Below are 12,931 nucleotides of genomic sequence, written 5' to 3' on the forward strand. Positions count from 1 at the left end.
TTAACAACAGCTTCTCCAAGACAGCACATTAGACTATGTTTAGGCTTTGATAGAAAAATGTATGTTTTCTTTGTGTAACCTTGTATACTGTCCATAAATGCATAACTTTGAAGTGCATTACTGTAGTAGTAATGTTAAGATATTTTGACTTAAAGATGAACATATATAAATTAAAACAAGATAGGTGACCATGCAAAACAAATTGGGAATCAAGCTCGAGCGCTCTTGATCACATAACAAAATCAGCAACTTAGACAAGGGTTTGCAAACCAATATGAACTGCCATCTTCAATATTGATTTGTAGCTGTTTTCATCAGTATTTTAGTAATATCATTGTTATATATTTACCTTATCACTCTTTTCCTTGGGAAGCTGATTTAATGATACAAAGTTTAAATATTTATAATAGACAAATTTTAGAGGTAGGGTGGGCATTGGCCAAAGAAATAATTTCATGACCAATATCTATACATGTTATGTGGTTGGACAGGTCACCAACAAAATTGGAGTTACATACCGATGCAGTGCTAGATAGGAAATCAACAAAATGGGAGTTACATACTGCTGCAGTGCTGGACAGGGAACCAACAAAATTGGAGTTACATAGGGCTGCAGTGCTGGAAAGGGAACCAACAAAATGGGAGTTTCATACCACACCATGGATTGGAAGGGAACCAACCAAATAGTAGTTACATACCAATGCAGTGCTGGACAGGGAATCAACAAAATGGATGTTACACGCCACTGAAGTGCTGGAAAGGGAACCAACAAAATGGGAGTTACATACCGCTGCAGTGCTGGATAGGGAACCAACCCAATGGGAGTTACATACAGCACCATGGATGGGAAGGGAACCAACACAATAGTAGTTACATACCCCTGCAGTGCTGGACAGGGAACCAACAAAATGGGAGTTACATACAGCCCCATGGATGGGAAGGGAACCAACACAATAGTAGTTACATACCGCACCATGGATGGGAATGGAACCAACAAAATGTTAGTAACATACTGCACCATGGATGGGAAGGGAATTAACCAAAAAGTAGTTACATACCGCTGCAGTGCTTCTTGCCTGCCGCTCATTTTGCACACAACTGCTGACAATGGTCTCCATGACAACTAGTGGGTTCTTCAGGCACATCAACAGCACAGACTTTATGACCTGGCAACAGTAAGGAACACGTTTTTATTCAATCTACCAAATTACCAGTCTTATAAGGCTATAGAAAAAATATAGGTTGATGGTAGTCACTGGATCTGGTATCATCAATAAAGTTTAACCAAACTAGAGCAGCATATGTCCAAGGTCACAATATACTGCAAGTTGTAACAATCATAAACAAGAGGGTCAAGATGGTCCTAGTTCGCTCACCTGAGAGGAGTCGGTTCATTCAATCTTTACCAAATGTCAAACTTGACCTAGATATTGTCCAGACAAACATCCTGTTCAAGTTTCATCATTATTTCATCTGCGAATTATGATCAATGTACCTATGAAGTTTTATAATCCTAGGCGTAAGCATTCTTGAGTTATCATCCGGAAACCATTTTTCTAAGTTGAGTCACCGTGACCTTGACAGCCATTGTGTGAATACGTTTTGTGGCACTGTGACCTTGACCTTTGACCTAGTGACCTGAAAATCTGTAGGCGTCATCTGCGAGTCATGATCATTGTACCTATAAAGTTTCATGATCCTAGGCATAAGCGCTCTTGAGTTATCATCCAGAAACCATTTTACTATTTCAGGTCACCGTGACCTTGACCTTTGACCAAGTGACCTGAAAATCGATAGGGGTCATCTTCGAGTCATGATCAATGTACCTTTGAAGTTTCATGATCCAAGGCATAAGCGTTCTTGAGTTATCATCTGTAAACCATTTTACAATTTCGGGTCACTGTGACCTTGACCTTTGACCTAGTGACCTGAAAATCAATAGGGGTCATCTACGAGTCATGATCAATGTACCTATGAAGTTTCATGAGCTAGGCCTAAGTGATCTTGAGTTATCATCCGGAAACAATTTTACTATTTCAGGTAATTGTGACCTTAACCTTTGACCTAGTGACCTGAAAATCTATAGGGGTCATCTACGAGTTATGATCAATGTACCTATGAAGTTTCATGATCCTAGGCCTAAGCGTTCTTGACCTATCATCCGGAAACCATTTTTCTATTTCGGGTCATCTTGACCTTGACCTTTGACCTAGTGACCTGAAAATCAATAGGGGTTATCTGCTAGTCATGATCAATGTTTCTATGAAGTTTCATGATCCTAGGCATAAGTGTTCTTGAGTTATCATCCTGAAACCATTTTATTGCTTTGGGTCACCATGACCTTGACCTAGTGACCTGAAAATCAATAGGGGTCTTCTGCGAGTCATGATCAATGTATCTATGAAGTTTCATGATCCTAAGCATAAGTGTTCTTGAGTAATCATCCGGAAACCATTTTACTATTTCGGGTCATTGTGACCTTTGACCTAGTGACCTGAAAATCAATAGGGGTCATTTGCGAGTCATGATCAATGTACCTATGAAGTTTCATGATCCTTGGCATAAGCGCTCTTCAGTTATCATCCGGAAACCATCTGGTGTACTGACCGACCGACATGACCGAAACAATATACCCCCTCTTCTTCGAAAGGGGGGGGGGGCATAATGAGAAAACTGCCCCCCTCCCAGCAGCCATGTTATTCAACTGACCGGAACCATTTTTGAACTCAACTCTCGTATCAAGGAAACAAATGTTCTGAGAAAATTTCATGAAAATTGGGCCAAAAATGTGACTTCTACTGTGTTCACATATTTTCACTAAAAACATAAAAAGAAAAATGCCCCGCGCACTGGCGGCCATGTTTCTTCACCAATCCCGACCATTTTCAAACTCATCCGAGATATCAGTAAAACCAATGTTTTGACCAACTTTCATGATGATTGGACAAAAATCGTGACTTCTAGAGTGTTTACAAGGTTTCTCTATAGCCAAATAGGGAAAACTGCCACTATATACATATAAAGAAAAATGCCCCGCCCACTGGCCGCCATGTTTTTTCACCAATCTCATCCATTTTCAAACTTGTCCAAGACATCAATTGATCCAATGTTTTGATCAACTTTCGTGATGATTGGGCAAAAATTGTGACTTCTAGAGTGTTTACAAGGTTTCTCAAAAGCCAAATAAGGAAAACTGCCCTGCCCACTGGTGGCCATGTTTTTCAACGGATCGAAACCACTTTTGAACTCAACCAAGATATCATTAAGACAAACATTTTGACAAAGTTACATGAAGATTGGGCTTGAAATGTGACTTCTACAGTGTTTACAAGGTTTTTCTTTTTTTTGGCCTTGTGACCTAGTTTTTACCCGGCACAACCCAGTTTCGAACTCGGCCGAGATTCTATTGGGACAAAGCTTCTGACCAAGTTTCATGAAGATTGGACAAGAAATGTGGCCTCTAGAGTTATTACGAGCAAATGTTTACGGATGTACGACGGACTAAGACCGGTCACAAAAGCTCATCTGAGCAATCAGGTGAGCTAAAAATATAAGTTTATTATGGTTCATTACTTGAGTAATCATTCAACATCAGATAATAAAAATTGTACATGAAAAAGAAAATTTCATGTCAGTTTCAGTATGTTGTGTATAATGTAAAAAAGTGCAGGAATACTTTGTGAGCCAAAATTGTGCACTGTAGACTACTGGACTTTAGTCAAAAGACAGAGCCAAAGTGGTTAATCCAGCGTTCCCCTCTACTTTGTTACGGGGTACTAGTATAAACGTGGTAAATCCAGCGTGCCCCTCTACTTTGTTACGGGTTACTAGTATATAACAAATATGTTTATTGCCAACGTGGATTCTTTTTAATTCTCAAAGTTACTTAAGCATATATTCACAAAAAGTGTGCATAGTGGTAGCTTATATGAGCCTTAGAATAATGCAGTCAGAATGTGAATTTATGGCAAGTGATTACAGAGCAAATAAATCTTAGACTCTAGTCAAGATAAACATTTTCTTTTCATTTGTGTGTTAAAAACACAGCTAATTTTAATTTTATCTTTAGCAGAAGCTTGCACTGTATCTGGTTTTATTTAAATGAGTTGCTTAGGGAATTAGTACTACTTATTACTTATTATAGCTATAGGGTTTTTGTACTACTGCCTATGTCAATTTTCCAGTAATGAGTCTAAGATGTCTGTGAACATTTGCCCAACAGGTCTGTATTAACAATTTTTAAATACTGTCAAATCATAAACATGTTCAGTATTTGAATGATTTATATGCCATTTCTACCTTGAAAAATTTACTCAATACCCTGACTACCCAGTGATTCTTACTTGTGCATCCATATCTGAGGTTATTTTGTTGAACAAGTGTGTCAGTTCCCTCCGATCTATTTCTGGAAACAGTCCTCTGATGTCCCTCGAACTATGGATCTGTCTCACTATACAGTCCTGATCTGTCAATGAAAGCTCTTGGAATGCCAAGGTGAACAACTGTGTCAGCGGATAAATTACCTCCCTTTGTTTGACATTTTGACTTCCTAGAATAACCTCCCCTGTTACTTTTGCCAATTTCGTATCAGCTTCCATTTTATTGCTCTTCCCTGCTCCTGTCTCCAATTGCTGAGCACTTTCACATTGATTACTATTTCCCATTTGTTTATAGTGCAACACAATTTCTAACATCTGCATAAGCCTCTTTGATTTTGCCAGAATTTGGATTTCTTGTCTCAAGACATCCCACAATCTGCAAAAGAGAAAGTGAAATACAAGTAGCGCAATAAGTATTTGTATTGATTTTTATGCCCCCTTTCAAAGAAAAGGGGGCATATAGTGATCGGACTGTCTGTCTGTCCGTCTGTCTGTCCATCCGTCTGTCCGTCTTTCCGTCACACTTTGCATTTAGGTTTCGAAAAATGCTCCAAACTTCCATGTCCCTTGAGATATAACCTTCATATTTGGTATGCATGTGTATATGGACAAGGCCTTTCCATACGCACACATTTTTTTACCCCTGTGACCTTGACCATTCTCTTAGGGTCCGCGTTTAGGTTTCGAAATCTGTGTTTAGGTTTCGAAAAATGCTCATAACTTCTATGTCCCTTGAGATATAACCTTCATATTTGGTATGCAAGTTTGTGCATATGGACAAGGCCTTTCCATACGCACAATTTTTTTTACCCCTGTGACATTGATCTTGAACTTAGGGTCGCGTTTAGGTTTCAAATCTGCGTTTTGGTTTCAAAAAATGCTCATTACTTCTATGTCCCTTGAGATATAACCTTCATATTTGGTATGCATGTCTATATGGACAAGGCCTTTCCACATGCACACGCATTTTTACCCCTGTGACATTGACCTTGAACTTAGGTCCGTGTTAAGGTTTCGAAATCTGCGTTCAGGTTTTGAAAAATGCTCATAACTTCTATGTCCCTTGAGATATAACCTTCATATTTGGTATGCATGTGTATATGGACAAGGCCTTTCCATACGCACGCAAATTTTGACCCCTGTGACCTTGACCTTGAGTTTAGGGTCCGGGTTTAGGTTTCGAAATCTATGTTTAGGTTTCGAAAAAGCTCATAATTTCTATCAAGCGTTTATAGGGGGCATAAGTCATCCTATGGTGACAGCTCTTGTTTAGATATGACGATTACTTAGAAGACTGATCAACAAACTGACAGAGTGACATCCACCCACTTTTTTTGTCAAACATGTATACTCATCTCTGTAGGGTATAGTAAAAACTAGAACATTTGACGAGACTAAATTATAACAATCCTTACAAGTATATTAAAACAGTGAGTAAATCACATTATGCTTTGAATTTTATAACAAAAAACAAATGTTTTTAACATAAAATACTCTTAAACAATTTTTGCTTGTGAGTAATATTCAGGTGAAATAAAGAAACAAAAAAGAGTTTATAATTAGGTTTCTACTTGTATATAAAAGTTGTCCTATTAAATTTTACCACTTTAAGATATTTTTTGCCACTCAATTTCACAACAATTAAAAAAAAATCACCATTTGTTGGTTCGTCATATTGGACACAATTCTGAACCTATTTTTTCAACTTATTTATTTTAGCTTGATTGCATGGAAAGCCTAAGGGATATTTGAAACGCTCTCAAGTCTGTTTCCTGAGCCTATTCAAACATAATAGTCAAAATTAAATAGCATAAACTGCATTCTTATGATAAAAACTAGTCAATACATGTCTTTATTGTAGAAACAATACATTTTGTACACTTTCATTTGATCAAATTGAATACAGTGGTTGATATTGTTCATAGTTAAGTAGGGTCGTTAAAAACGTATGATTATATTCAAACCAGAATAATGCTGTATGCTAGTATTGTTTTTGTTAAACTCACTGACAATACTTTGATTGCTTACAAGAACAAAATTATTGGATTTTACATTTAAAATTATATCAAAGATGGCATGCTGACTCGTTAAGTAGTTTGGCTTTTGATACAGAGGTCTGGAACTCAAATCCAAGTAGAGTGACATTTTCTTACTTATAATATTTTTGTCAATTATCTTAATACAGATATCCAGTTCAAACGCTAATAACTGTCAAGATAAACATTGGATGGCAACAGGTCGCTTTATTTCCGTGCATTTTATAAACATTATATTATTACCTGTCATATTGCCAAAACTTCCAGCATTTTGGTTGTAGCAAGTTTTCCATACAGCCTATAAAAAGCAACAAAATACATTTACACATTTTTCAAGAACTACTGTAAAATCACAAGTTAAAAGATGACATTGTAACAGGCTTCCTTTTAAACAAACGCTGACACGCATTGAAGTGTGAAACGAGAACAATACATTCTGGGAGTGAAGGGCTGTTTGGGCAAAAAACATATTATGCAAAAAATTGATTAAAGGTATAAAGAAATAGAAGGGCTCACATGACAGCCTGTCTTTAGTAACTGTTATCTTGAGCTTGACCCAACAGGTCCCATAGGAAGCTATTTTTATCAAGATTGGTCAATGCAAACACAATTTAGCTGCATTCTGAGAAAACTGGGCTTAATGCATGTGCGTAAAGTGTCATCCCAGATTAGCCTGTGCAGTCCGCACAGGCTAATCAGGGATGACACTTTCCGCTTTTATGGTATTTTTAGTTTCAAGGAAGTCCCTCCTTACCAAAAATCAAGTTTAGGCGGAAAGTGTCGTCCATGCACATGCATTAAGCCCAGTTCTCTCAGAACAAGGCTAAATTTATTGACCGGAAACCTCTGAATGCTATTTTCTAGTTTTAGCAACAGTGATCTAGACCTTAACTCTTTACCACTTAGATACGTATTTTGAGGCATTTGTAGTCCCTTCGAAAGTTCAATTTAATTAAAGACCTTTCTTACTTGATTTAAGTTTTAAAGGCTTCATTTTCAACCCTTAGATACTGATTGATGAGCAGCAAACAGCATAAAACCTGAACAGACAGTGAGTTACTCGCAGGCTGTTCTGGTTTTATGCTGGTTGCAAAAGCCATTTTCACTTTGCTTCTGACAGCGAAATTGTTAACCCAGACTGGCCCAAATTGTAATCCCAGGCTAAGTCTCCATGAGAGCAACCAACTCACACAATATCAATGCAATATCTCTATCTCAACTCAATTGAGAAGTTTTTTGTTTCTTTTTGTTAGTAATGTTCTGTGCTCTTGACTTGCACCGGAAATGCCCCTAAATACAATCCTGAGCTTCATTTCCATGCAAGCTTGATATATCAAATTTTTTATCTGGATTTGTAAAAATTTGATGAAAAGTTATTGATCCAAAACATCTATTTAAAGACACCCATCCAACCTTCTTCCCGCAATACCACAATCTACTAACCACCATTGGAAACCTGAAAACCAAAATTCACCAGGATAAAATGTACAAGGTTATTACAATTTATATCATTGGTAACACATACCCTCCATTTGTGGAAGGCTTTCCTGTATCCTCCACAAGAGGGCATCCGCAGTGACATCATCCGTCCATGTCTCGCCGTAAACAACATCATGCAGGTCACACACCCTATCACCACCACAAATAAACAAATCCTCACCATCCTGATCTTCAACCACCAAATCCTTGGTTTGGTATGCTCTTACACCTTCAACCATTTGTAAGAAAACCTCGCTTTTCAACATTAAGCACTGGAAAGGACATTCTCCATTTTCACTGGTTCCAGTCTCAAGTACTAGTTTAACTACTGGAGTTTTTGCTACAGCAGCAAAGTCAATCCTCTCAAGTACAGTCTTTAATGTGTTTAGGTCAATTTGATTTGCTATCTCTTTTGCTAATCGTTTGTTTACCATATAGCCGTACAGCGGTCTGATTAAATCTATCCCACAATTTTCGTAACTCAACGCTTTACCCCCAAACATGTTGTTAATCAACCAACAATCTGGTGCTCTTTCATTTCCAACCAAATGCAGGTAAGCTAGCAGTCCAATTTGTCCCAGCAAACAAAAATCATTGGATATGGGAGTATCAAAGTGGGATGTACGATTTTTCAAATATTCAATTACCATTTTTAGAAAATCGAAATTACTTTCCACAAAACCACCCCAGAAAGTTATGCCATCTGAAGTGAAGGCATTTTGTTGAAAGATGTCACTGTTATTGTTACCAATGGGAGCCAGTTCTGTTTCCATAGTAACCAAATCAGTTGTTGCCTCTTGGTACAGTGTGCAAATATGTTTCCTTGGTACTCTAAGCAAACATAAGCATTCCCTTAGAATCTGGCTGGTTTCCGGTAAAACATACAAGCAGTTTTTCAGGAAAGTATTGGTTGCTATGGAGATGACCTCTCTGTCTGCCAAGGTCACAGGTTCCTGTAGCAAGTGGGTCAGTAGGTCAGTAAGCAGACCAGCCGCTGTGGTATGATCAAGAAGAGGCAAAACCTAAAATTGTAGCAACACAATTAAGATTAAACATAACTTTCGGTAGACCACATTAAAAGCTTCAATGCTTTTTAAGAAAATGCTGAGTCTGTTTTCTTCGGCTTGTTGTCTTAGGTCAAAATCTTAAGAACGAACATTTAGTTGGTATCAAGCCTGGGACCTTATGATCGCTTGGTGGACTGTATATCCACTCAGCCACTTTGACATAAATGTGCATGCATATTGTCAAAATAATTAAATACAGTAAAAAAAACATGATGCAAATAATAGACAAGGGAGATACAAATTAATTGTGGTATAGCGACAATATTGAAAACAAGTAATTCAGTGTTACCAGTAGGCTCATTGTTTTTATGCATTGAAATCTTGAAGCATATATTAGATATAGCCCTAACAAATTACATCATACAAATGATATCAATACACCCATGAAGTTTCATATTGAAATCTTAAATAGATTCTTCTGAGCTTTAAAAAGTTAATCATATAAAATCAAGTAAGGGAAATAATTCTTATTTAAGAAAGTGCAGGTTTATGGTTCTTGTGCATGGAAGTTGTAACTTATTCTGGTTGATATCAATACACACATAAAGTTTCATGATGATATCTTTTACAGTTTCTGACATATAGCCATGAACAGTTTGTGACTGACTGACGGATGGACAATGCCAATTCTACATGCCTCCACCTTTGGCAGGGGATAATAACTAACACAATGTACCTGAAAGAAGTAACATGCCCACTGTTTTTGCTTGACAATCTCAAAGTACAAGCTGGTGCTGTATGCTGGAAGCAGTCCTACTATCATGTCCATAGCATTCAGGCATGGAATGGACCCTGGGCGAATAGGAGTCTTGAAAGGAAACAAAATTGCTGGCAAACATTAATATTGCCAGTAAGTAAATGAACTATCATCAAAAACATAAGGAATAAAAACATTACAAATTCTGATATGTCTACTCTTTGCCGTTAAGTAGCTGGCTTAATATGTGTGGATGTTTAAAGTGTTGAATGAAATCACTCAAAATTATTGCATTCCAAATTCACTGTGTCCATTAATAAAAGAAAAGGTGAAGAGATGAACTTAAACTAGAAATGTGTCACAGATGGTCGGTTGCTATAACTTGGTGCTTGTAAGCAAGGTGGAATAATTCAAATGCTTATTTTATTAGGCAAAGTTAAACAAAGTTGTAAATGATAGTCACAGGTGGATTAGGAAAGGTTATAACAAACAACAAGTAAATGTCAGCTTTTTGTAATAAGAAATGATATTGCTAGACAAAACAGGAAAGCTGATTTATTAAGAAATAGCTTTTAAGAAATTAATACCGATATAAAAGAAATCAATAAAAATGTCAAAGCAATGTAGATTAGGAATGGTCAAAACATAATTTGTGTAAAAACCCATGTGTTGTAGCAAACGATGTTCATGCTTACAAAATGGTAAAATCAATTTAAAAACAAAATCCCCCATTTTAGAAAAACAAGGTAAAAAACAGAGATTGTGTAATTTTAGTGGGTATGGAATTGTTGCAATCCACAAATGTGTAAGCATCAAACAATTGTAAGCTTAGTAGAAAATGGTGTTTTATGTCCACACATTTCTACTTGTCAAGGACAGAAAGCGAAAAAGATAGAAGGACAGAACAATCACTATATATATATTGTTTAATCAAGACACAGTGGCATTTAAAATGTGTTTCCAAACACTTAATTATTGATTCCCTTCCTTTCAGATTGCACAAACCTACTGTAAAAATGCATACCTGTATATCAATATATTTTTTCTGAACCAAGCAATACAGCATTGTAGCATGCAGCTTCTGTTCCCATTGCAATGAACTTTCTTCATCATTGTCACTTTGTAGACCATGGCATATTTCATTGATCGCAGTTACAATTATGGTAGTAAATGGTCTGCAAGCTGTCTTCTTCAGTGTGTGTAGATATTGACCAGCCTAGATAGAAAACATATCTCTGCAGTTTTTCATATTTACTCGGACACTTTTTCGGACACTTAAAAATACATATTTTTTTTCATGTAAGAAAATTTAGAAATGCAAAATATAAACAAAATACAGGTGATCATAGTGACACCAGATAAGCAAAAACAGGACAGAAATCTGGTTAAAAAAGCCAAAAAGGGGGTGTACACAAACTAAGAGTAATTTCAGAAATTTGATGAAAAGAAAAAGGAACTCGTTATAAAAATCATTAATATTTAGTCACTGGAGTCTAAATAATCAGAGCTCCAGATGAGGGTCGTATTTTCGTAATTATGAATAATTTTCATGTCCGTTACGTATTTATTTTAAAATCTTGTCGTACCATTAAGAATTACAAAATCAAGTTACGAATATTATTTTTACATCAGTTCGTATCGATTTGTTTGAGAGAATTTCGCGTATTAAAGATCTTTTCGGTGCTTATATAGAATGGTTATCGGGTTTGTTTAACAAAGCTCATTTTTTCCAATAAAAGCGGCGTGTACAGTCTCTCTGTCAAAAACAATGGCGGCGCCCAGAGAGCGTCCTAAAAAAACTGCAAAGCGTGCAAACACACGCTTTAACATATTGTACGCAAAGTGAGCCAAAGTTGAATGTTAAGAAAGACATTATAGAAAAGATCTTAAACGATGTTGTATGTTCAGTTGCCGACACAGTCGGAAAAAGCTAAAAAAACACGACACGACGGGTCCAAACTTAAACAAAAAAACATTGAACGAGAGGAAGGGACAATTCCCGTGGCTAATCGTTGAAAAGATTGATAGGGAACCCGTTTTAATTGTGAAATATGTAAAAATTCATCGAAGGCATGCAATCTAAGCACAGTTTGGGCATATGAAGGTATTTGAAAAATAAAATTGTATAATACTGACTAGACACTGTTGAACTCGTATAAATAAAGTTGCTAGTATGTTTATTTTGATTTTTTGCATGAAAATAACCATAATTATTTATTTTTAGGTCATTTAGAAAAGTTAAGAATTATTTTCCAAAACTTAGTAGTAACGTTAAGAATAAAATTTCAGAGTTAAGAATTATTTTTGAAGATCTGGAAGTAACATTAAGAATTTCACAAAACCTTATCTGGAGCTTTGATAATGGTTCATTTATTTCTATTGAGGAAAAGGTAACTATGGGAAAAAGGTAACTATTGGATAATATAATGCTTTATAGAGGAAAAATGTAGGTCCTAAATTCACAATCAAAACACACATTAAGTTACCTGGCTGTCTACAAGTTTGAAGGCAGATTGTAATACAACAAATTCAGGACAAATCTCCATCGCTGTGTAAATACTTTTCTTTTCTTTATTTTTTGGTCTTTATTTTCTGACTGAAACAAAAATAAATGTACTAAACATTAAGATTGCAGAAAACCTCAGAAGGGCTGGTCAAATGCAGTATTTGTTTTGTTGTGTAGAAATCTTTCCAAAACATTCATAAATGGCCCATCTACTTGCTTATTACATAATTATTTTCCAATTTGTATAATAAAGTATTCCAGTGGACACAACTGTTTAAACAAATGCATTTTTTTTTCAGGCTTTGGTCTTTCACAGAATATTTGCTCTTGCCTCCTTGATAGTACTTTTTTCTACTAAGTACTATGTAGCAACACATTTTAGTTTATTTAACACAAACCCATTAATTCAATTTTAAGTTACAGGAATATGCATATAAGTGGGTACGAATATATTATGTTATGGTACGTCCGAATACACCATCAACCGAAAAACGGATCTAATATCGTACTCTTTAAAATAACAAATCAAAATGTATTGTCATCGAAAACTAAGGTAATAAAATAAGTATTTACATTATTAATGTCGATATTCCGTTAATATATTACAGACAATGACGTTGTTAATTAAACCCTTTGACACGATACGTTTGAAGCCGTTTCACATGTTTGTTGTGTTGTGTCGCGAAATCGTATGCCTTTTACACACTTCCGGTCAAAAAAAGAGTTGCAGCGTAAGCTCCTGTAAGCTCGTTTCCTATTTAATAGCG

At 36.1% G+C, this 12,931-nt stretch overlaps 2 protein-coding genes across 7 annotated transcripts in view; one reads left to right on the forward strand and one right to left on the reverse strand.

Annotated features, from left to right (window-relative positions):
• Positions 1-12,931, reverse strand: part of LOC127839182 (uncharacterized) — a 111,546-nt gene that overhangs the window by 20,055 nt on the left and 78,560 nt on the right. Inside the window, exons 1-8 of one of the 6 annotated variants that reach the window (XM_052367434.1) lie at positions 12,775-12,896; positions 12,145-12,250; positions 10,683-10,874; positions 9,638-9,769; positions 7,941-8,916; positions 6,659-6,713; positions 4,344-4,755; positions 1,059-1,166 (exon numbers count right to left, since the gene is read on the reverse strand). In XM_052367434.1, coding sequence (XP_052223394.1) covers positions 1,059-1,166; positions 4,344-4,755; positions 6,659-6,713; positions 7,941-8,916; positions 9,638-9,769; positions 10,683-10,874; positions 12,145-12,204 — 1,935 coding nt within the window. In that variant the 5' untranslated portion in view covers positions 12,205-12,250; positions 12,775-12,896. Of the gene's footprint in view, positions 1-1,058; positions 1,167-4,343; positions 4,756-6,658; positions 6,714-7,940; positions 8,917-9,637; positions 9,770-10,682; positions 10,875-12,144; positions 12,255-12,737; positions 12,897-12,931 lie in introns of those variants that run through there. The other 5 variants (XM_052367435.1, XM_052367436.1, XM_052367437.1 and 2 more) reach the window with 5 other exon arrangements.
• Positions 12,860-12,931, forward strand: part of LOC127839181 (helicase SKI2W-like) — a 138,113-nt gene continuing 138,041 nt past the window's right edge. Inside the window, exon 1 of the mRNA XM_052367415.1 lies at positions 12,860-12,905. The gene's annotated coding sequence lies outside the window, so the exon portion shown is untranslated. The remainder of the gene's footprint in view (positions 12,906-12,931) is intronic.

The sequence above is a fragment of the Dreissena polymorpha genome, chromosome 7 (assembly GCF_020536995.1).
Source record: "Dreissena polymorpha isolate Duluth1 chromosome 7, UMN_Dpol_1.0, whole genome shotgun sequence".
Classification (NCBI taxonomy): Eukaryota; Metazoa; Mollusca; class Bivalvia; order Myida; family Dreissenidae; genus Dreissena; species Dreissena polymorpha.